The sequence below is a fragment of the Vulpes vulpes genome, chromosome 16 (genome assembly GCF_048418805.1).
Source record: "Vulpes vulpes isolate BD-2025 chromosome 16, VulVul3, whole genome shotgun sequence".
Classification (NCBI taxonomy): Eukaryota; Metazoa; Chordata; class Mammalia; order Carnivora; family Canidae; genus Vulpes; species Vulpes vulpes.
In genome coordinates this window covers 9,643,388-9,670,102 of record NC_132795.1, presented here as the reverse complement: position 1 = coordinate 9,670,102, position 26,715 = coordinate 9,643,388, and the positions used below count along the sequence as shown (strand labels likewise).

General features: G+C 34.1%; 1 protein-coding gene across 1 annotated transcript in view; it reads left to right on the top strand.

The window, feature by feature from the left end:
* Positions 1–26,715, top strand: part of SPAG16 (sperm associated antigen 16) — a 935,138-nt gene that overhangs the window by 552,853 nt on the left and 355,570 nt on the right. Inside the window, exon 13 of the mRNA XM_026002203.2 lies at positions 26,423–26,549. Within this exon, the coding sequence (XP_025857988.2) occupies positions 26,423–26,549 (127 nt within the window). The remainder of the gene's footprint in view (positions 1–26,422; positions 26,550–26,715) is intronic.

The window sequence follows — 26,715 nt, the reverse complement described above, 5'->3', positions numbered from 1 at the left end:
TCACCCAGATGCCCTCATAGAAAAACTTATGCTTGACGGGAGTAATGAAGCTCCTATGACCCTGATAGGTAAATAAGGGGTATTAATTATATTGATTTATATGTAGCCAGCCTTTATAACTTCCCAAATGCTTCCAGACATTTTTTTCATTGTACCCTAATTATACATAAATGTGGAGTATATGTGATTTGCCTACAGTCATGTAAGTGGCAGAATTGGTTCATAACCCAAGTCTAACACTCTTCCCAAGTATAACCCTAGGAAGTAAAGTGTTACCAAACAGTTGTGTAAGCAATATCTATGTCAGAAAATATAAATTACCCTGGATGTTAGAAAAACTATTTATTTTGTAAATTTTTTTCTTTGATTCTCATGACTGATTTTTTTTTGCCTTATTTGAAAAAAGATTTGACATGGTATAATTTTTTTTTACTAAAAATGTGTCAGATCTAAACTGAATACTTTCCCTTTTTTATTTCTGTAACTTCATCTCTTGTCTTGACATGAGTCATTAGAAATATATACTGTTCCAAATTGCAGATTATATAAAAATAATATGCCTTGAAATGCGATTTATATTTGGATTTAAATATTATTGCATCTGAACACAGGTGATAGATTTCCATTAGTCAGAATACTAGAGTTAACTAGAGGGAAGCACCATGTAAAAGGCTGAGATGTTAATCACTTTTTTTGGATCTATCCATTCGTAATTTCTCTGAGGATCCACTCCAAAAGATACTTTATATGGAATTTTTAAAACACCCGTATAATTTTGTCACATGAGGCACTTTTTTATGATCTTGATTGATGGAAACAACAAAACTAGTACCTGAATAAGAAGGGCATCAGATGGAAGGTTTTCCCAGTGTCTTCCTTATCTAAATCCTCCTACTCCCACCTCTGGTTTGGCATCCTCACATTCCATTTCTTCATCTGATTCTGTATATTTCCCACATCTTGATCTTTCTGTTTCTTCTCACTTGTCTAATTCTGCTCTGCCAATTTCTTCTTCCAACCCTGACTACAGGAGCTGGGACAATCATGAATCACACATCCAATGACAACTAGTTTATATTTTAGAGTGATTTAAAGGAGAGTGATAATAAATATAAAATTGGCTTTCCTGGAACCTTCAGTGGATGAGTTTTAAAGTTTTATTTTCTAGGCAAGGCATTGAACAGTAAGAATAAATGGTAAACTCAATGTATTCATTAAGTCAGTGGTTCACCATGGTATTGGGTAGTACCAGTCCAAAATGACCATTTTCATAATTCAGAGTGCTTCTTGTTTCATTTATTCATGGGCACAGTTGGCATGAGTGTGGGGGCACAAGCGTGTCATACATCTTGCTGAGTGGGGCAGTCCTGCACAATGAAAAAATATCTTTTGTGTACCACATGACTTTCCAATGTATATTGATGAAGTTGAAAGAAAAAACCTGAATATCTTTTTAAAATTTTATTCATAGCTAGAAATCCAACTCCACATTGAATATAAATACAAAGCATTACTTACAAGGTTTTAGTTCATATTATTTTTTTAAGGAATGTGACTACTTTGTAAATCAAGAGAATACTTAAATTTGTATCGGAACTTTACTAAGAGTTGTTTACCATTGGCTTCTATAGCACTGACAATGGTGACAATTCTATACATAGGTGTGAGCTTCTGGCTGCATCATTATGTCTCTTAATATAGTTGGACCTAAACATTTATTTTTGAAAAACACATTATTTTGTTACAAATTACTTTTTGTTTCTTTTTCCATTACTGTTAGGCCAATACATTAATTTTTTAATTGTTATTATCTTTAATTTCATTTCAGTATAGTAGATGTTTGTTTTTCAAAGGGACCACTAGATCTCATAGAATTAAAAATTACAGTATGATATAATTAAGAGGACTAACACCAACTAGTAGTTACAAAAATTTCATAGTAAGTTATCTAGCTGACATAAGAAGTACTAATTGTATAAGCCTGAAATCATAGTTTATTAGGAATAATTGACACATGTATATGCATCAACTGATATTTATATTGTGTTTAAGTGATGCTATGTATAAATGATTAAAGTTGCATTAAATTCGGCCTTATAATACAGATATCTAATATGCAAGTAAGTCCTCCTTATCAACTGCTGACCAGTCATGTAATGAAAATGGATGGCACCTGAATGAGGAAACAATTATGGGGCTATCTGAAGGAGGGTGGCCATACCCAAAGGATGAACAAAATACTTCAAGCAAAACTAACAGCAACATAATGAGCTAAGAAGTGACAGGCACAAACACAAGCAGATCATGTTGGCTTGAAGCAAGCAGAGTTTGAGCTGCTTCACTGCCTCATTTAAACAGAAGAGTGTGCTCAGCATGAAACTAAGAGACAGCTTACAGAGAATGACACCCTGCAGGTAACAGCTGCTGCTAACACCCAAAGGACAGAATATATAGGAGGAGTATTTATTTATTTTTGCAGTTTGTGAGGAAGTGATTGCCTGACATGAATCAGCCTTCTCTGACCCACTCTTATAAAGATGAAGCACCAAGGTCAATAGCCCAATCACATAGTGCAGAAGATATTGCCGTATGTATATAATTTGGTGGAACAGTTAGAAGTAATTTTAACAAGACCGTTGTGAATATGTCATTTGCAAAAGCATAAGTAATTTGCTGATTATGGCTGTTCTTAAGAAAAATAGACATTCAAAACTAAAAACCCAGAGCCTATACTGTATTCAACCCCAAATTCTATTCTGAAAATTGGACCCATCTTGAGTCCAGGCCCAGGGCCAAGCCAAAAGCAGAGGACAACCAACTTAAAGTGAAAGAAATACTGACTCCATAAATATCTATATCATTTTCTAAGAAAGATATGTTAAATAGAAAAACCATGATTTCTCACATAAAACCCAGGTTTTGTTTAAGAATTCAAAGATAATGTATAGTAAAAAAAAATGATAGTGTGTACTTCTTTATTGAAATGCTGATAGTTTTAAATTTTTGACATGAATAATTGGATATGTCATATGTGAATCTACCAAGGAATAAAATAGAGGTCATAAAATGTAAAGACATGATAGGACATATTTATAACATCATAAAACAAACTGGCATTTTTAATATCTTAAGCTGGCCACTTTACTGTATTTTTATATGGATCCTCACTAAAAAGTCCTGTCCCTGATTTGAACATATCACATGAGAGGTAAAAAGCACAAGGTAGATGGCAGGCACTAATGTCATTCTGTTTATAATTCTCACTTTTAGGTTGGTGACATTCCATCACACAACTATGGTGATGATATATATCTTTATAATAATCTGTAGGGTCCTACAGAACTTTTCCAACGACATTGAGATCCTAACAAATTAATTTTTGATCCAATATCAGCAGATGGAGGTTAAGAAAAGTTAGTGCAATGGTGTATAAAATAAAGAAAAATCTGTGCCCTTTTTCCAAACTTGGCTTAATATATAATTTTACAGATAATAGTTTTATTAAAAAGCATTAATACAACTCTGTTTGTCAGAAGTCATGGGAGGAGATGTGAGTAGCCATTGTGGTGGCGGTAAAATGCAGTGAGCCCTAATATATAATATAATATATAATTCATTGTAATAATGGTGAAAAACATACACTGAGTGACATATTTTAATGAGCTAGTAAGTGAATGACCAAGAAAAGAGAGAATTTAGGGACACCTGGGTGGCTCAGTCAGGTAAGCATCTGCCTTCAGCTCAGATCCTCCCTCTTCATCTGCCCCTCCCTGTTGCTTGTTCTCTCTCTCTCTCACTCTCTCTCTAATATAAATAAATAAATAAATAAATAAATAAATAAATAAATAAATAAAATCTTTTTTAAAAAAAGAGAGAACTTAAAGGTAGGGGCCATTGAATAAATGAAGTGGAGGTAAGATTTAAAAAAAAAAAAGATTTTATTTTTTCATGAGAGACAGAGAGAGAGAGGCAGAGACATAGGCAGAGAGAGAAGGAGGCTCCCTCGTTCCCAGGACCCTGGGATCATGACTTGAGCCAAACGCAGACACTCAACCACTGAGCCACCCAAGTGTCCCATAAAACAGATTCTTAAAATATTTTTTAAATATCTGTTATGTCAAATCATTCCCATGATATTTAATCCTTTCTAATCAACTGGATGATCATGTATCATTAGATACAGATCAAACTTGTTTAGAAAACTAAGGTGCAAATAGAAAATATTTACTATTACTATTAAAACATCTACTTCCATTCACCCAATCTGAAACAGACCTGACTGATTTGCTTACACATATATGGCTACTTTTAATAAGCGTCCTCTACTCTAAATTTTGCTTAATATAAAAGAAATTAAAATGGATACACTTTGTTTAAAGATATCAGTGTAGGTAAATTATTTCTGTAATTTAGAACAGATCCAAACACAATTACTTAATCATACAATTTAAAGGTTGTTACAAGGTCCTGCATGACCTTGAGTATTTATTTTTCCAGCAGTTTTTATGGTGGAAACATTTTGTATGTTTCTTATGTGGACTAAAATTCCTGCAATTAGAATAACTTCTTTTGGATGTAGAATAAAGGGCTTTATTGTAGTTTTTATACAGTATTTCTATGATATTTAGAAAGTAACTATTAAAAATATACTCTGGTGGAATGGGCCCAAGAGAAAAGGAAGAAAAGATGTCTCTTTAAAGGTAGTCTTTTCATGAATCCTTCTCATTTCATTAGCATGGATTAATTTATTAAATCAGCCAGTTGTTTGGCAAGCCTAAGAATCATGAGGTAGAAAAACCACTAAATGTTAATGTGGCTTTACAACTGTGTGAGAAACAAAGGTAAAACCCTTAGGAGCCCAGGGAAGCCTCAAGGAAGCTTGAAGAAACCGATCCAGAGTTTGAGAGGCCTATAGGAATACTCCTATTATAGCATACAAAAGATTTATTTCAGTCCTCCAACTTCTCCCTCTTACTCTGCCATGAATAACATACATGAAATTACTTTTAACCACATGACAAATATATTTATAAATCCTACATGTGCATCTCTGCCTACAAATCAGATGTGGAAGAAATATTTCATTTCTTTGTTTTCCAGAAGTCAAGATAATTTGGACTTGAATCTCTTTCTTGTAAATCTATCTAGAAATTCTACCTTAGTCCGTTTTAGTACATCCCTTCCCTTGAATTCTACTGACATCCTGGGACCTAATTCAGCAGTAGTAATCAGAAGGTTTTTCTAGTCCTTGGCTATCAGTCTCCTGCTGGGATGCTCAATGACTCAGTTCTATGGTGATACATGTTACTTTGGTGTCATGCATGGAATATTTTTGGACAAAGAGTGAGCCTTGGGCCTGAGACCCAATCTCCCACATGAGCCACGTGACCATGTCTGAGATCTGGCCCCTTTCTCTAGGCACTGCAATGGAGTGAAACAAAGTTCTTTCCTTCTCACAGAGCCTGACAAGCATCTAAACCCCCTTCCCACTTCAAGGAAATCCCTCTCATTCTTTCTCTTTTCCTTAGAAACTTTCCAACAGCTTCTTCTTCCTTTCAGAGATGCTAGCTTGAGTTTAAAGTTTTACAAAGGAAAAGAAATACTTTTGATTCCAAGTAGTTTTTGCTCTCTGTCCATCCAACATTCTAGAGACAAGGAATTATAAAAGTTGTCTCCCTGCTTAAACTGAGGGATAAGGGGGGGGGGGGATACCACTAATATAAATGTGAATTAATATTTTAATGAATTATACTGCCATAGAGGAATAGTTTCATGCATTGCTATCACCAGACACACTGGTAATAAAGAAATTCATCCGAAAATACAATTTTAAACAAGTACCTAATTGCTAAATTCTGACAAAAAAAAAATTTAGCCTGACTTGTATATCATTCATGTGGCTATTTTACAGACATGAAAAGTAAATCACATTTAAGACATCATTGGTATATTTTATTTAATGAAAATATAAAATTATACAAAATCAAGGCTATCTGGAAATATCTGGGATGTATAGTCACTGTACCCAATATAAAGAGACATTAAATAAAGACACATATTTTAGCCATTGAAGCAGAGGTACTTAAAATGAGAGGGAGTAAAGTAATGAAGCTGAGATACCAGTATTCCCAAGCTATTTGCCCTGTCTAGTTTTGCTGGCCTTTTGTTTTATTTTGTTTTGTTTTTTGGTTTTTTTGTTTTAGTTTTCATGTATTTTATATTCTTGTTTGCTGGGTAGAAAGCTCTGGGGTCTGGAAAGGGAGAACATCCTGTAGGCCTTTAGGTAAACAGAAAAGGTGGACTGATTGAGAAAAAAAAAAAAAGATCTCTATTTAAATTGTGTTTACCATTTCCAGTATTTTCATTTCTAGGGAGCATATTAATAAAGAAATGTATCCTGACTTAGGAAGTTCAAGCTGGGTTTAATTGTATTCCTTCTACAGTTTCACATAACCTCTGCCAATAATCTCTATCTTTCAGTCTTGCTTTCACTTGTTATAGAATTTATTAAAGAGTGAGAAGAGAATAGTAAGACACATCAGGGACAGGAATGAGAGTGTACAGATAGTTCCATACCATTCGCCTTCAGATAATAAAAATGACTCTATGTGAAGTATCACCATAAGAGTTAAGAGGTGTTTTTTTTTTTTTTCTTCAACTCAGAAAAGTTAGGCATAGGTAACAGAAAGAGAAAGACTAATGGGGAATCGAATTTCCAAAAATAAACTCATTTTACCATTTCATATCCAGTCACTCTGGACAGAAGATGGTAGCAACAATAGGAAAAAGTTTCAAGGGGCATTGCATACTAGGCATGTTGTAGCACAGGTGAAGGTTACCACACACAGCTGATAGGCTTGGAACAATTCTCCACATTTTCTTTACTTATCCTTCTATCCTCATTCAAACATTTTTAAATGATTATTTTTACTGACATTTTAGAGTAACACAGCGGAAAAATGGGGTCCTCAGATTGATACTGTCAAGGGTGGTGACACAGGATTTATCAATTTAATACTTTTAAGAAGATTTCGTTCCTAAGGGTAAGCTTGTGATTTAAGATCAGAAGTTTAAGCCTAACTAAATTCTACTTTTACACACACAAAAAAAGAAAAGCTAAAATCCTGGCAGTTTCTATAGTTTTTCAGAGGGAATTAATTCTTAGATCATTTGTGGTGATCATACAATTCTTTCTCTTCTAAGGTAATTGAAATCCACAAAAGTTCTGTAAGTTTATTTTTAAACAACATAATCAGTATTTTTAGGTGAGAGGGAAGCACTTTAGATTAAGGGTTAAGTATTGGGAAGTAATGATACCTCTTCACAGATCATGAAGATCTGCAGTCTCATTAATAATAATAAATACTTATTGAGTGCCTACTCTGATACTAAATAAACATGACAGATAAGGCCAGGGTCTTTATGGAGTGTATAACTCAGGCAGGGCTGATGGGAGGGAGAGGGTATAATAACATAAGTAATCAAGCTAATTTCACCTAGTGATTGGTGCTATGAGGGAAATAATCAGGGTGATATGACAGATGGGTATTCTCTGTCCATTCAGCTTTCACTCATGTTGGTCAGAAGACTCCGAGTTTTGAATGAAAGCTCTAAGCATAAGGGAACAGATAGACTGAAATCTCTTCTCTCCAACAATCCATTCCCTGGATAATCTAAGGGTTTTTCCCTTCTCCTTTCAGCCCTTCGTTATCTACTTTCTGTTCTCTCGGGGATCCTTACTCTCCTAGAACCAAGCTCCTGTGTCTAGAAGTCTTGCCTTTTGCCATTAACTTTCCCATTCCTGATATCTGCTTTCTGGCATCGATCTCTCCCAGGAGGTTGACATAGGAAGGGAAAAAGGTATAAGATTCAAATGTATCAACACAGTCACTTGTGATTGTATTATATTAAAATATTTTGTATCCATTCATCTATTCATGGGCAGTTAGATTTCTTCCATATCTTAGTGATCGCAGATAGTGCTGTAGTAAACCAAGGGGTGTGTATATCCTTTTGAATTAGTGTTTTGTTGTTGTTTGTGTTTTTGGAGGGTAAGTACCCAGTAGTAGGATTACTGGATCATATAATACTTCTATTTTTAATATTTTGAGGAATATTTCCACTATTTCCCACAGTAGCTTTGTCAGCTTATATTCCCACCAATAGTACACTAGGGTTCTCTTTTCTCCACATTCTTGCCAACACTTGTTACTTATTATCTTTTTGATATTAGCCATTCTGATTGATGTGAGGTGATATTTCATTATGGGTTTGATTTGCATTTCCCTGATGATTAGTGCTGTTGAACATTATTTTCATGTGTCTGTTGGCCATCTGTATACCTTCTTTGGAAAAATGTTTATTCAGGTCTGCTACCCATTCTTTTAATCAAATTATTTGTTTTTGGGGGGTTGAGTTCTATAAGTTCTTTATATATTTTGGATATTAACTGCTTACCAGATAAATCACTTGCAAATGATCTCTTCCCATTTAGTTGCTTTTTCTCTCTTTTTGTAAAAAAAGGTTTTATTTATTTATTTTTATTATTATTATTTTTAACGGTAAGCCTGATACAGAATGTGATCCCAGGACTCCGGGATCATGACCTGAGCCAAAGGCAAACAGTCAACCACTGAGCCACCCAGGTGCCCTGGTTGCTTTTTCTTTTATTGATGGTTTGTTTCCTTTGCTGTGCAAAAGCTTTTTATTTTGGTATAGTCCCAATTATTTATTTTAACTTTTGTTTTATCCATAAAGGTGTTACTAAGGCTGATGTCCTAGAGATTACTGCCTGTAGTGTGTGTGTGTGTGTATATATATATATATATATATATACACACATACACACATATATATACTATTATATATATATATACACACATACATATATATATACACACACACAAATGGAATGGAATATTACATAACCATAAAAAAGAATGAGATCTTGCCATTTGCAACAACATGGTTGGACCTAGATGGTATTATGCCAAGTGAAATAATTCAGACAGAGAAAGACAAATACCATATGATTCTACTTATATGTGGAATCTAAAAATATAAAACAAAAGAACAAAGATTAGAAATGGATTCATAAATATAGACAACTGTGGTTGCTAGAGGAGAAGAGGTGAGGGATGGATGAAATATATGAAGGAGATTAAGAGATAAAACTTTCAGTTAAAAATAAGTAAGTTTCAGAGATGAAAAGTGCAGCAGAATGACTCAAATTGATAATATTGTAAAAATGCGTGATGACAGATGGTGATCACACTTATCATGCTGAACACTGAGTAATTTAGCACAAAAATACCAAATCACTATGTTGTACACCTGAAACAATATAACATGTATGTCAACTATACTTTGAATAAAAATATATGTATATATGTATATACATATACATATATAGTAGTGAGACATTAAATTGATGATTTCAGAAGTGGTTTTTGGATTTAAAGCATTTAAAGTAACATCTTTTGATCAGTTCTCAGTTGACAATGAGTCATTTGCAATCATCTTTGAAGTCGATCTATTTCCTTTTTTGTTTAGTTTTTTTTAAGAAAGATATGCTTCAAAATGACCTTGTTGACCTTGTGTGTGTGTGTGTGTGTGTGTGTGTGTGTGTTTGTACAGGTTTTTAAAAAATAATTTAATTTATTTTAATTCAAATTAGCCACACAAAGAGAAATGATGGCAATGATTTCAAAATGTGGGTTCAAAATAAGACTCTCACACTATTTCAGAACATACTACTAAGAGAAAGATGCTATTTCACAATGAAAATAATACAAAAATGCCTGGTTATGCTGTACATGTACTCACATTCCCTCCCTGCCAAATACTTAATGCAAAATCAGAAAAATAAAATGAACCATTTTGATGTGTTGATAGTTACTACTTTTCAAAATTGTAAAGAGAACATAAGCATGAGGTAAAAAACATAAGGGAAATGCCAGATGTTAAAAAAGAAATACAAAAGAAATCTGAGACATGAAACAAAAAATTCCAAACTGTGAATCAAATAAAAAGATATTTTTCTTACTTAAAAAAGTGTTATTCCAATATATTAAGTCTTTGATCAGGAATACAGCACAAGACTTTGCTCCAACTGTTCAGGAACAGATTACACTCAGTCTCACTGAATACAGGATGGATTATCACATTATTTTACCAGCCACAGGCAGATCCTAAATGTTCATGGCAGTATATATATATATATATATATATATATATATATATATATATGTATGTATGTGTCATAGCATTTTTAAAAGCAGAATTTATACATATGTATGTATGTGTCATATATAGACGACATTTGAAAGTTTTAAGTCATAGCATTTTTAAAAGCAAAATTTCTTTTAAAAACTGATCTAACTACAGAAAATATAAAAGCAGCACCATATAATTGAACCATATGAACTTTCACTCCTTTTTATCCAATCTGAGTCTCAGGCACACGAAGTATTGGCTTCCCTCATTCCACATCATAAGACGTAGGTTCTAAAGTATAAGTAACTATTTTCTAGTCTGTTAACTTACAGAATCCCAGACCTTGAGAGTCAATTCAGTAATGTGACATTTCATTTCTAGCTCTTTCTATCCTTTATAATAATATTTAGAGTAATTAATATTTAAAACAGTTTAGACAGGGTAGTAGGTACCAAATGACCTAGAAGTATCAATGATAAGCAACAAATCTATGCTCTGAAGATAAAGGAAGGGTTCAGGTATTTACTAAAGAAATAGTTTATTACTGTGTCCTTAGGAACTGTGACATTACATTCATTCTCACATTCTCCTTATCCTCATGAGTCACAGTATCAACTGTGCTGGAGTAAAAATAAAGGGAAAAAAACAAAATAAATAAGAGATGCACAGGAAACTCGACTTATGCAATCAAATGGTTAACTGGGCCTTTAAAGAAGTATTTAGGTAATTAATATAAATTTGAAAGGTAAATAAATTCTAGCTAAACTGAGAATAGTAACATCAGGCAGTGATGTGCTTATAAACCTATTCTTAGTAAGATACAAGCCTTGACATGTAGCATTTGCCAATTTCCATGGTGTAAATACTACCATCATGACAAATTTCAAGTGATGCAAAGCGAAGTCACTGAATGTGGAATTAGGAAAATGTATACACCACTGTCTCGTAAGCCATTATAAGTCAACTGCAACGGACCACTGTATCAGACCAGATAACATTTATCTAAATTTTAAAATATTTCTAATCTATAAAACTTGATTTATTTTGCACTGTCGGGGATAGGCTAATATAAATTAATTTTTTAGGTAGCAAATGTTTCACCTTTAAGCACTGGAACCTTTTAAATAGCAACTGTTTCTTAATGAAAATGTCTCTAAAGTGTATGGTGCATTTTTCTGCCTGCAGAGCATAATTTCATCAATGGCTGGTAACACAAGGCCCTCACTTGGACATTATGGTGTGCAATGAGAAAGGTCGTGTAGATAGTGGTTAAAAGTACATAGTCCTAAGCCAACTGTTTGGGTGGAAAAAATCCTACCTCCACCACTAAGGACCTGTGTGATATTAAGCAAATTATCTAGATTCGGTATACTTTGGTTTCCGTATCTTCAAAGTGGGTAAATTATAAGTGCAATTGGTTTTTGTTATTCAAGATTGCTATAATTTATAAAATCACCAAAAGCATTGGATTAGTGAATATGGAAACATTGTACCTAGAAAAAATACAGGGTTAGTTTCCTGCAAGCTGACTTGTCAATTAATCAATATGTGACTCAGTTTTGTGCGTGTTTCTGTTTAAAGACATATTATTTCATATGTATTGTTGATTCATTAACATTGAACTCACACTCAAAAGCCTTATACAGCTGATGCATGCACAAAGTTTACCTAACCGTTCTCTCCATAAGTCATACCATAGGTTTCTTACAATTAAGAACACTAGGTAACACCACACTTGGGAGCCATTTTAAAGAGCAAAATCACCACACACACAGAAAACACACACACACACAAATGTAAAAAATGTGGAACTAAGTAGGCTGCAAAAGGACACTGTTTATAGTATAAGAGTTAAAACAAAAAGGCAGAGCTTCACCTAGTGTGACCTCAGCGGGCAAAGTGCACATCCTGTGACTTAAAAATTTTTGCCACCCTGAGCATGCCCATATCTGTGAATGTCTGCAAAAACATTGATTTGGGGGTTATAAATAAATGTGAGTAAGTAGACAGTTCACAAATACAGAATCTGTGAATAAAGAGGGCCAACAGTACTTCACAGTGTTGTTAATATACGCAAATTGCTTAGAAGAGTAGGCGCTCAACAGATGTCAGTTTAAACTACAATTTTAAATGTAGGAGCTGTTGAAATATAAAGAATTATTTGCTTTTGCCTTGATGAATTTGCCCTAGGTTGCCATTTCAATATTTGGTCTTTTTATTTTTTTCCATTTTCCAGTTTACTACCATATACTGCCAAGCTTCCACATTTTTCTCCCTGTTATGGGTATATATGTACTCCAGCCTCTTACCCCTCTCTCTGCACCCATGTCCTTTGCAAAAACAGTTCAGTTGACTACCTAGAAAATCTGAGTGAGGATTTGAGAGTACTCTGAGCGAATTTCCAGCTCTGCTATGGTCCTTTTATTTATTCACCTTTTGTTTTTATTCTCTAAATCTTGGCTTATTGCAAGTATTTGAGCTTGCTCGGAATCTGCCTTATGTTTACATATGTGGAGTAGAATTTTATTATAATTTGAGGCTAAGGCTCAGATTATATGTTTATTGTCAAGAGTTTTGGCCAAGATATTTCCTAATCTAGGAGCTGTGTCCTATTTATGATCCTTCTTGGTGGAGACACTCAGAGCACGTGATAGATTATTATGTCATGACAGGTTATGTTGAACCTTAAGATGGGGCTTATGGTGGACTCCTTGGTAGATTTTATTTAAATATCACTCTCTCTACTGAATGTTCAGCTGAATTCCCTGGTCATAGGGAAACTATTACATGATGAAGTACTTTATATTATTTGTAATATAGAACACACAAAAGGCTCTCATTATTAAAATGCTGTTAACTTTGAAGTCAAATTTCAGATGTCACTGGAGGATTTTGCCTTGCTGAGATGCTAATTCTGGTGGGTTTTAAAATAGCTTATATATAAACTTTTAAAAATAAACTAGAGGATAGGAGTAATCCCTCAGTGAACTTAGGTATTATGAATTACAGTATGAGGATTTAAATAGGTTTCATTTATGTGCATGTTAGATTCTTAGATTTAGGTATTTCATAAAGAATTTTTCAGCTAAGCCCTATGATAAATGTTTTTATTGAATGTTGGCTCAATCATAAACAGTATTTTAAAATCTAGGTATTACTAAGGGGTTAATAGGAATGAATTCCAGTACTCTTTTTCAAAACAAGGATATATTTTTTTTTTACTTTTTATCTTCATATTCAGTTAGATGTATATTGCTGCTGCCTTTTTGTAAATATTCCATAATTCCATTAACATTCTGTTGATCTGTAAATTCATATAAGCTTGAAGTTTTAAAGGTGCAATTTCATACCCAATATTAATAGTGTTAAAACAAACACAACAAAGGAAATAAAACCCCCAAAATTTAACGTCTCCCAAAGGGAAACTGTGTTAAAATGTTGTCTTCTTATGAGTTAGCATATGTATGGGAAATACGTTTTAAATGAAAATGTATGGGCTCTAGAAGAGTAGATAACTTTGTTTTACAATGAGCTGAAAGTTCAGAGAAATATCCATCATTCAGTTACCAGAATAATAAATCAAATCAAGGGGGCAAGGAAAGAGAAAAAAGGAAATAAAGGAAAACCAGGGGGTGAGTTAATAAAGAGCTATTGCTTGTGAACTAACTTCTTCCTGCAAAAATGATGGGAAAACAAGCAGACAGGCCAACAGAGAGAAAATTGCATCAGGCTTCAGTGTTTATGTTTTTGATGGAATTGTACAAATCATTTCCATCCCTTGTGGTGCTGTCATGCTCCATCACTTTAGTCCATTTTCACCTTGCAAAGAAATTCTGAATGGGACTCCCTGCTCTGGCAGCTAATTAATCTCTCACAAGCCTGCTCTTGCAGCCTGTCTGCCTGGAATGCCCCATACCTTAAACCAGTGACTCGTGAGCAGATTTCTTTCCCCCTTGAGCAGTTCTTTCTTCCTTTAAGCTATGTGAAGACCCAGCTTTTTCTTTTCATTTGAGAAACTATGTGAGCTATATCATGAAGAATTCCTCCCTCTATCCCACTACCATAAATGAGTATATTCTCAAACAACTGAATTGGGTTTTAGTGAACAACGCCTGAATATACATTGTTAATGTGCATGGTATTTTACCAATAATGGGAAATGCATGGACACACATTACTAGAACAATACAGTTTCTATGTATGTGTATTTATTAGATCTTCATTATGAGGGAACACATATAATCATATTTGTAATACTGTTGCATTTGCTTTTAAAAAAAACTACCAAACTTTGCAATAGGAGACTTTTAGTTTAATGACAGATTATATCTGTTAAAAGAAAACTTTTAAGTTAAAAGCATAATCCTTTATAAATTGAAATGTGAACTTGAATTAAAAATAATAAATATCATATTCAGATGTTTTCTATTTAATAAGTACAGTGTTCTAAAAAGTTACCACTAATAAACTACTTACAAAAAGTGATGCTTAATTTTGTCACAGGTATTTCAGTAACAGTTCATAGGTTAGAATATTAGTCATATTTTTATTTCTTGTTCATGCTGTTTCCAAATCACCTTTCTTTTCTTTTAAGATTGTATATATTTATTCATTAGAGACACAGAGACACACGCAGAGACACACGCAGAGGGAGAAACAGGCTCCCTGAAGGGAACCTGATATGGGACTCTATCCAAGGACCCCTGGATCAGCACACCTTGAGCTGAAAGCAGACGCTCAACCACTGAGCTATTCAGGTGTCCCTCATCTTTCTTTCTATGCAATCATCTGTGTTGGTTTTATTTCCTCTCACTTTTTTAAAAAATTAAATCTTTTGTGGATTTTTATTTTTTGTTTTCTTTCCTTTTTATTCCCTTTTAATTAAACATAAACGACTGATCAGTAGCTATGTAAAATACATGCCTTTAGAAATGAGAAGATGTAGGGCACCTGAGTGGCTCAGGGGTTGAGTATCTGCCTTTGGTTCAGGTTGTGATCCTGGGGTCCTGGGATCAAGTCTTATATCAGGCTCCCCAGAGGGAGCCTGCTTCTCCCTCTGCTATGTCTCTCCCTCTGCTATGTCTCTGCCTCTCTCTGTGTCTCTCGTGAATAAGTACAATCTAAAAAAAAAAAAAAGAGAATATGTACATATTAATAGACATATTTTAAATATTAAAGATTTTCTGTCCATCTATGAAGATGCATGTACTCTATGCATTTATGGGACATATACTTGATGAGATAATAGAATCCTATAAATATTCATAATATTCATATATTTACAATGCCCTAAATATTAGGAAAGTGAAGATATAAAGAAAAAGTATTCTGGTGAGTTGTATTTGTTTTTAATTGTTCAGTTGAGGCAAAATATCCACCCAGTATTCAATTAAATGAGTTTTGACAAATGTATATACCTTTGAAACTAATGAAGTTATAAACCATTTCTGTGACCACAGAAATTTTCCCTGTGTCTTCATTTAATGAAAGCCTATTCCCTATAGCAAACACTGTTCTGGTTTTTATGACTATACATTTTCTGTTCCTTAACTTCATATGAATGGAATTGTATAATACGTAAACTTATTTGTCTGTATTCTTTCATTCAATCTAGAAATTTAAAGTATATTGTCTCAATAACCAATAGCTTATTATTTTTCATCATAACCTAATAAATTAATACTGTACTGCTTAATCTAAAAGGTAAAAATCTTAAAACAATGTGATTCTGTGTTTATCCTTATCCTTGTGATATTGCTATAATGTATTTTATATCTACATACTTAATACACGCTCCAATACAATGTTGCTGTCTTTAATCAGTTGTCTTTAAAAAAAAATTAGGGAAAAAAGGGTGTTCTATATTTACCCACATATTTATCACTTAAAATGATTTCATTCCTTTCTATATACAGATGTTTCCATCAGGTATGATTTCCATTCAGTCTGAATAACTTCTTTTCAGCATTTCTTGTAGGAAAGATTTGTTTGTGTTGAATTTTCTTGGCTTTCATTTATCTAAAAATTTATTTTATCCTCATTATGGGAGGTATTTTTAACTAATTATTGAATTTTCAGTGCTTATACATATTTTATCATATTCTGTCTCTATTTTTCTGTTGAGAAGTAAGTTTCTATGTGTACCATTGTTTCCTGTGTTTGTTTCTTTTATCTGTAGCCACTTAAAGATTTTTGTTTTATATTTTGCTAGCAGTCAGACCATGATATGCTTAGGTACATTGTGTCTGTTGTTAATCATGCTTGGGATTTACTGAGCTTCTTGGATCTGTATATTGGTATTTTTCACCAAATTGGGGTATGTCGAAACCATTCTTTCTTCAAAAATATGATATCCTTCTTCTCTCTCTCCTTCTCTCCAGCACCTGGAAACCCATTGTTCATACTTTAGACCATGTGTTATTTCCCTACTGATGACTGATCTATGATTTATGTTCTTTAAATATTTTTCTCTGTCCTTCTAATTAGATAATTTCTTTTGATCTGTATTCTGGCCCACCAATTCTTTTTTTCTGCAATATCTAATCTGCTATTTTGCTCACGCAATAATTTTTTATTTCACATATTATACTTACTAGTTCATCTATGTTCTTTTTTATACTTTACATTTATCTTCTGAGATTCTTTACTTACACACCCATTATAACTATGTTTTTTTATTCTTAAATATATTCATAATAGATGGTTGAGATCTTTGTCTTCTACTATCAACATTTGATTCATCTTAGAATCTGTTTCTATGACTGAGACTTTATTTTGATTATGGGTCACAGCTAATACCTCTTCACATATAGTAATTTTAAAAAATTATATGCTGGTTGCTGTTATTGGCAAATTATAGGGAGTCTATATTAGGTGGTCATTCTATAAAAGGTAGTAAGTTCTATCTTAGTGATTAGTTTAATTATTAGCAGATTATTTTTGCCCTTTCTGTCTTGGTTTTATCCTTTGGCAAGACAAGTTTTCTTTGGTTTTGAGTTTAGTTCATGAAGATAACCTTTGCTTTTTTTGCTTTTATTGTGGTGTCTTTCTGGAGTCCCAGCTGAAAATGTGAAGTGCCCAGTGAGTTCTCTTCACTTTGGTTGGAATTTAAATACAGTGTCTTCCAGCAGTACCTGCTTTCTGGTATCATTGTTTGGCTTTCATCCACAAAGCAGGAAATCTATGCTAGGCCTATGGATTCTTACTATGTAGAATTGCAGTGTATACCTTGACTAATAATTTCTAGTAAATCCCCATAAAATCTACTGCCATTCTAATGAGTTCCCTTTTTTTCAGGTACCCTACACTCCTAACAATACAATTTTATTGTTAGATAAAGGGATTACCATAGATGAGGCAAACTAAGGGGGGATAAGGAGGCAGAAACCTTTAGAGTTAATATAGAGCCTGTGACTCAAGGGGTTTTGTAACAAGGTATATCTATACTTTAAAGCACAAGAGTAAAGGAGAGATGAACTTCCAGGATGGAGCCAGTTACACACTTGGTGATGTCTTTGTGGAACACAACAAATCTGATTAGAAATTAGAGATAAGTCCAGTTTCACTCCTTATGCCATTTATATTTAGCAAGTAGCTATCACATTCAAATATAGGTCATAATAAAAAGAGACCAACCCTAAACTTATGAGGGATTGCAAAAATGGAAGAATAAATTAAATAGACTAAATTCTACTAAGGAACATATAGTACATAAGGTATTGCCTAAGCAAAGTTATCAATAATTCATAGACAATACTCTAGGAACACTGGTAAGATGGTGGAAGAGTAGGAGTCCTCAACTCATCTGGTCCACAAACTTACCTAGATAACTTTCAAAACACCCTGAACAGCTACGAATTTGACCTAAGATGTAAAGAGAGAACAGATGGAATGCTATAGAGAGAAAAGTTTCCTTTTCTAACAAGGGTGTATTCTACTTAAGTCGTGGTTGATATTTTTTACTCAGTTCACTCATACAGCCACTCTGCACTGGTTAAAATGACTAGAAGGAAGAATTCACCACAAAAAAAAAAAAAGAACCAGAAGCAACACTCTCTGCAGTAGAGTTACAGAATATGGATTCAAATACGATGTCAGAAATTCAATTCAGAAGTACAATGATAAAGTTACTGATGGCTCTAGAAAAAAGTGTAAAGGACTCTAGAGATATCATTACTGCAGAATTGAGGTTTAATCAGGCCAAAATTAATAATAGTTTAACTGAGATCTAATCCTGCCAGGGTTAATGAGGTGGAAGAGAAAGTGAGTGACATAGAAGACAAGTTGACGCAAAGGAAGGAAGCTGAGAAAAAAAAAAAAAAACAAGAACCCACCAGGAAAGACTTAGGGAAATAAATGGCAGCTTGAGAAGGAAGAATATACTTCTCATTGGGATTCCAGAAGAGACTGAGAGAGAGAGAGAGGACCACAAAGTATATTTGAACAAATCACAGCTGAGAACCTCCTTAATCTGGTGAAGGAAATAGGCATTCAGATCCAAGAGATAAAGAAGATCCCACCAAAATCAATGAAAATGATTCAACATCTCAACATTCAATAGTAAAACTTGCAAATTTCAAAGATAAAGAGAAAATTCATAAAGCATCTTCAGACAAGAGATCCCTAACTAATACGGGGAGAAATATCAGATTAACAGCAGACCTCTCCACAGAGACCTGCAGGTCAGAAAGGGCTGGCAGGATATATTCAGGGTCCTAAATGGGAAGAACATGCAGCCAAGAATACTTTATCCAGGAAGGATCTCTTTCAGAATAGAAGGAGAAATAAAGAGCTTCCAGGATAGACAGAAACTGAAAGAATATGTGATGACCAAACCAGCTCTGCAAGAAATATTAAGGGAACCCTGTAAAAGAAAGGGAGCCCAAAGAAACAATCCACAAAAACAGGGAGTGTATAGGTAATACGATGACACTAAATTCATATCTTTCAATAGTTACTCTGAACATGAATGGTCTAAATGATCCCATCAAAAGATGCAGGGTATAAGACTGGATAAAAAAGCAAGACCCACCTGTATGCTGTCTATAAGAGACTCATTTTATTTTTTTTTATTTTTTTTAATTTTTTTTTTAATTTATGATAGTCACAGAGAGAGAGAGAGGGAGAGGCAGAGACACAGGCAGAGGGAGAAGCAGGCTCCATGCACCGGGAGCCTGATGTGGGATTCAATCCTGGGTCTCCAGGATCGCGCCCTGGGCCAAAGGCAAGCGCCAAACCCCTGCGCCACCCAGGGATCCCTAAGAGACTCATTTTAGACCTAAGGACACCTCCAGCCTGAAAATGAAGGGGTAGAGAACTACTTACCATTCAAATAGTCCTCAAAAGAAAGCTGGGGTAGCAATCCTCATACCAGGTAAATTAGAGTTTTTACCAGAGACTGTAATAAGAGATGAAGAGGGACACTATATCATACTTAAAGGATCAATCCAACAAGAGGACCTAACAATCATGAATATTCATGCCTCTAATGTGGGAGCTGCCAAGTGTATCAATCAATTAATAACCAAGGTAAAGAGATACTTATATAATAATACACTAATAGTGGGTGACTCCAACACGGCACTCTCAGCAAATGACAGATATTCTCAGCAGAACATCACCAGATAAACAAGGGCTTTGAATGATACACTGAACCAAATAGATTTCACAGATATCTACAGAACATTCCATCCTAATGCAACTGAATATACATTCTTCTCAAGTGCAAATGGAACTTTCTCCAGAATAGACCACATAACACAAATCACAATCAGGGTCACAAATCAGATCTCAACTGATACCAAAAGATTGGGATTGTCCCCTGAATATTTTCAGACCATAATGCTTTGAAACTAGAACTCAATCACAAGAAGAAATGTGGAAGAAACTTCAACACATGGAGGTTAAAGAGCATCCTACTAAAAGATGAATGGGTCAACCAGAAAATTAGAGAAAAACTAAAAAGATTCATGGAAACTAATGAAAATGAAAATAAACTGCTCAAAATCTTTGGGATATAACAAAAGTGGTCCTAAGAGGGAAATACATCCCAATACAAGCCTCCCTCAAAAAAATGGAAAAAAACTCAAACAAGCTAACCTTGCACCTAAAGGAACTGGAGAAAGAACATCAAATAAAGTCTAAGCCAAGCAGAAGAGAGATAATAAAGATTAGGGCAGAACTCAATGAAATAAATACCAGAAGAACTGTAGAACAGATCAAAACCAGGAGCTGGTTCTTTGAAAGAATTAGTAAGATAGAGAAACTCCTAGCCAGCCTTATTAAAAAGAAAAAAGACTCAAATTAATAAAATCATGAACAGAAGAGGAAGGAACACAAACAATACCAAAGAAATACTAACGATTTTTGAAACATATTATGAACAACTATATGCCAACAAATTAGGCAATCTAGAAGAAATGGATGCATTTCTAGAAACTCACAAATTACCAAAACTGAAACAGGAAGAAATATAAAACCTGAACAGGCCAATAACCAGCGAGGAAACTGAAGCAGGCATCAAAAACCTCCAAAGACACTAAAGTCCAGGGCCAGATGGCTTCCCAGGGGAATTCTACCAAACGTTTAAAGAAGAAATAATACTTATTCTACTAAAGCTGTTCTGAAGGATAGAAAAGGAGAGAATACTTCCAAATTTGTTTTATGAGGCCAGCATTACCTTGATTCCAAAACCAGACAAAGACACCACCAAAAAGAACTATAGGCCAATATCTCTGATGAATATGTTATGGATGCAAAAATTCTCAACAAGATACTAGCCAATAGGATCCAAGAATACATTAAGAGGATTATTCACCATGACCAAGTGGGATATTTCCCCAGGAGCAAGGGTGGTTAAACACTTGTAAAGCAATAAAAAAGAGAAAAAACAAGAACCATATGATCCTCTCAATAGATGCATAGAAAGCACTTGACAAAATACAGCATCCATTTCTGATTAAAACTCTTCAAAGTGTAGGGATAGAGGGAACATTCCTCAATATTGTAAGAGCTATTCATGAAAAGCCCACAGCGAATATCATTCTCAATGGGCAAAAGGGCCTTTCCCCTAAGATCAGGAACATGACAGGGATATCCACTCTCACCACTGCTCTCCGACGTAGTACTAGAAGTCCTAGCCTCAGCAGTCAGACAACAAAATGAAATAAAAGGCATTCAAATTGGCAAAGAAGAAGTCAAATTCTCCCTCTTTGCCAATGACATGATATTATACATAGAAAACCAACCAACCAAACAAACAAACAAACAAACAAACAAAAACAGCAACAACAACAAAAAAAAAACCTCCACCCCAAGATTGCTAGAACTCATACAGCATTTTGGCAGTGTGGCAGGATACGAAATCAATGCACAGAAATCAGTGGTATTTCTATACACTAACAATGAGACTGAAGAAAGAGAAATTAAGGAATCAATCCCATTTACAATTGCATCCAAAAGCATAAGATACCTAGGAATAAACCTAACCAGAGAGGTAGAGGGTCTGTCCTCTAAAAACTACAGAACACTTTTGAAAGAAATTGAGGAAGACATAAAGAGATGGGAAAACATTCCATGATCATGGATTGGAAGAATAACTATTATGAAAATGTCAATGCTACCCAGGGCAATTTACACGTTCAGTGCCATACCTATCGAAATACTATGGATTTTCTTTACAGAGTTGGAACAAATCATCTTAAGATTTGTATGGAATCAGATAAGACCCCGAATAGCCAGAGGAATATTGAAAAAGAAGATCAATGCCCAGGGCATCACAAGGCCGGATTTCAAGCTGTATTCCAAAGCAGTCATCAAGACAGTATGGTAACAGCACAAAAACAGACACATAGATCAATGCAGCAGAATAGAGAACCCAGAAATGGGCACTTAACTCTATGGTCAACTAACATTTGACAAAGCAGGAAAGAATATCCACTGGAAAAAGGACATTCTCTTCAATAAATTGTCCTGGGAAAATTGGACAGCCACATGCAGAAAAATGAAACTGGACCAATCTCTTACACCATACACTAAGATAAACTCAAAATAGTTGAAAGATCTAAATATTAGACCAGAATCCATCAAAATCCTAGAGGAGAACACAGGAAACACCCTTTTTTTTTTAACTTGGCCACAGTAACTTCTTGCAAGATACACTCTGAAAGCAAGGGAAACAAAAGCAAAAATGAACTATTGAAACTTAAGATAAAAAGCTTCTGCACAGCAAAAGAAACAGTCAATAAAACTAAAAGACAACCTACAGAATGGGAGAAGATATTTGCAAATGACATATCAGATAAAGGGCTAACATCCAAGATCTATAAAGAACTTATCAAACTCAACACCCAAGAAACAAAAAATCCAATCATGAAATGGGCAAAACACATGAACAGACATTTCTCCAAAGAAGACATACGCATGGCCGACAAGCACATGAGAAAATGCCCCGCATCACTTGCCATCAGGGAAATCAAATCAAAACCACAATGAGATACCACCTCACACCAGTGAGAATGGGGAAAATTAACAAGACAGGAAACAGCAAATCTTGGAGAGGATGCAGAGAAAGGGGAACCCTCTTGCACTGTTGGTGGGAATGCAAACTGGTGCAGCCACTATGGAAAACAGTGTGGAGGTTCCTCAAGAAGTTAAAAATAGACCTGCCCTATGACCCAGCAGTTGCACTACTGGTATTTACCCCAAAGATACTGATGTAGTGAAATGCTGGGACACCTGCACCCCAATGTTCACAGCAGCAACATCAACAATAGCCAAACTGTGGAAGGAGCCTCAGTGTCCTTGGATAGATGAATGGATAAAGAAGATGTGATATATGTATACAATGGAATATTCCTCAGCCATCAGAAGAGATGAATACCCACCAATGCTTTGATGTGGATGGAACTGGAGGGTATTATCCTAAGTGAAATAAGTCAATTGGAAAAGGATAATAATCATAGAGTTTAAATCATATGTGGAATATAATAAATAATGAAAGGGATTATAGGGGAAAGGAGGGGGACTGAGTGGGAAAAATTAGAGAAGGAAACAAACGGAGAGAGACTCCTAACTCTAGGAAACAAAGGGTGGCAGAAGGGGAGGTAGGTGAGGAGGGTGGGATAACTGGATGTCAGGCACTGAGAAGGGCACTTGATGGGATGAGCACTGGGTGTTATACGTTGGCAAACTGAATTTAAATTTAAAAATGTAAAAAAAATCATAGACAGTACTTTATATTTTCAAAAATTGCAGAAGTGCTATTTTAAAATGTATTTTCTATAATAAAACATCAAAAATGCTAAAGCATTCCATTATGATTTTATAAGACAGTACATACATATGAAAAGTAAACTAAGAAATATTAGGAAGTAAATGAAGTAGAAAACATATATAAAAGCTTTTGATACTTCACACACACACAAATAAAAATAAACACAATTGAGACTATAACGAACAGCTGTGCAAAATGAAAAAATAAAGATATAAGAATCATAGTCAAAATGTTAAATGTACAGGCAGAAAGAGACAAAATAAAAATAAAACATTGTTGGTGTTTCTAAAGAAGAAAAAAGTGGAATAAATGGAAGAGAAAAAACTAAGGATACAGTGAAAGCAAATCATTCATAGTTGGGCAGAGATGGGAAGAGAGATCAGGTTGTCCTCAGACTTTGCCCATGGTACAAAGAGTGGAATATTTCTTTAAAAAAATTTGAGAACTGACGGTGTCAGGTATTATAGCCAGTCAAAATTCCTCTTGAAGTACCAAATGATCAAGAAAATGTAAAAAGTATGGGTACAGAGGATTAATTTAAATATATATTAAATAAAAACTGGGAGGACGGGATGGGGCGCACTAAATAACTATGAGATTTGTGATGATTGACCAAATACATGTTAGGATTTTTGATGTTGTAATATTAACAATATGATTTCAAAGTTTTGGGACGTTGGTAAAAGAAAAGTGGGAGGAATTATACATTTGTTCATTTCCTTTTTAAATTGTACTTTTCTGTAAGTGAAAAAATAAAAATTTTAATATTTTTGTCTTAATGTTAGGATGTCTTTTAGAGAATGATATCTCATAATAAATATTTACTTGATGGAGCAATGCCTTTAATTCTGCTTGTTTTGTTTTATGATTAAATTATATATTACTGTTAAAAAAATTATATATTACTGTTATTTCACTTTTTTTTTTTTTTGAGAGAGAAAGAATATGAATGCAAGTAGAGGGAGTAGCAAAGAGAGAATCTTAAACAGGCATCATGCTCAGTGTGGAGCCCAACACAGTGTGACCCCAAGATCATGGCCTGCTCCAACATCAAGAGTCGCATGGTTAACTGACTGAGCCACCCAAATGCCCCAATAATTTACCACCTTAATAAAATGAATTCATACTTCTTATTTTTTGTAAAACTCTGTCTCTCCTTAGAGCTATGGAGAACAATTACTGTTCTGGAACAATTACTCTAAGAGTTAAAGATGATTATTTCAACAACGTGGGCTTTGGAGTATAAACCTTTAAAAAATGTTTTGTACTTATATTTTGGAAATCATTAGAAAATAGCAGATAAATTTTCTACAAAAACAATAATTCCTTAAAAATAAAAAAGTAATTTATTCTGTATGTTTTAGCACTAATCTCAAAAAAAACTATAATAAGTAAAATCCAAGCATATTTATTAGTATCCAAATATATTTTCTTAAAGCACCAGGTATTAAATATTTTAAGCTTGTGAACCACGTGGTCTCTCTTAAAACTATGCAACTCTGCTATTGTAGTGGGAAAGCAGCAATAGGTATGTGTAAACAAATCGGCATATTCTAATTAAACAGTATTTGCAAAAATAGGACCATGGATCATGGTTTGTTGACCTCTGATATATATTGACACATATCATCAACTTTAATAATCAAACTACTATCAAGATCTCTCAGAAATATTGAGATAAAGACAATTACAAAGTGGCCCTATTAATGAATTTTTTAATTTTATTTCCTTGTTCATGATATTAATATAATATTTAATCTTTATATAGAAAGTTTCAATCAAAGTGTCACTGAGTAACCCACATACATATTAACATACACATCAATCTTAGTATCTCTTCATTTTTTAAAAAATGCCAAAAATCAAGTAAGGAAGAACAAACTTTGCTCCAAACAGTTCTTAGATGCTATACTGTTTGACTTCTTCCTTTCCCCTTTATATTTACAAACTTCAGCAATGAACCTTAGAATGTTGGAGCTGGATCGGCACTCTCTGTACATCAAATTAAGTAATCTCATTCTCATAGGAAAGACTGCTGTCACTGATTGAGTAACTTGACCATGGTCACTCTGCTAGTTCTTGTCAAAGTTGGGATTGGAACTCGGTCTCCTAGCTCCCATTGCAGAGGTTTTCCCACTACACCATACTAACCAATTATGACATGGCTTAAGCCAGAGAGGAGCCAGTTGTTCAGACCTTAACTAATTGGTTATCATATTGGAAATGTGCTTATATTGACTCCTGTGTTCTCATCATTATTAATTATCCTGCTTCTACTCTTTTCTATTTTAAAATAGGTTTGGAAAGTTCATTAAAAGCTATTAAGGATTACAAACAAGGAATAGTACTGTTCTGTATATATCCTGTTCATTAAAAAAAAAAAAAATCCTTTGATAGATTGGCAAAAGACAAAACTGGAGTTTTCTTTCCTTCTCAGTTATTTCTAATAGTTTAGATCAGTGGTTCTCTAACTTCACCATGCATCCAAAATACCTGGAAAACTTTTAAATTACAGATTAATAAACCCCAACCTCAGAATTTCTGATTCAGCGGGTTTAGGATGAAGCCTAAACACTTATATTTCATTATTTTATTTTCTTAGTATATTCCTTTATTAGATGGGGACAATTATTATGTAGTCATTTCATGAGACAGAGTAAATGAACAGTAGAAAGATGGCTTTACCAAGTGACTTTATAAATTGAAGTTAACTTAAATTTAGTCAGTTTCATGCTGCTAATTCTATATAGTGCCTAGGATAGAAGATGACTATAGAATTTCCCTTTAAAATGTGGTTCATGTACATTTTTGCCATTTATAAAACTACTTCATGCCTCAAGTACTTAAATTATCTTCATTAGCATTGTGTAGAGTTAGAAGAAACATTTAGGTGCTAACTCCTAAAACATGAACTCTTCATTTCTCTCTATACAGTGAAAGATGCAGATGCACTTTGTATGGACATACAGATTCTGTGAACAGCATTGAGTTTTTTCCTTGCTCCAACACTCTTCTCACAGGTTCTGCAGATAAGTCCCTGTCTATATGGGATGCAAGAACAGTAAGCAAATTATCAACCTTTTTTTAGGTTTTTAAGTCTAATCTTTCTTGGTCATTCTTTAGATACTGGATACAACTTATAAAATAATTGTGCAAGGGCATGGAGGGTAAAAGAATGGTGGTAAGTTTCTATTTACAAGATCTTGCTTATACACTTTTATCCACCC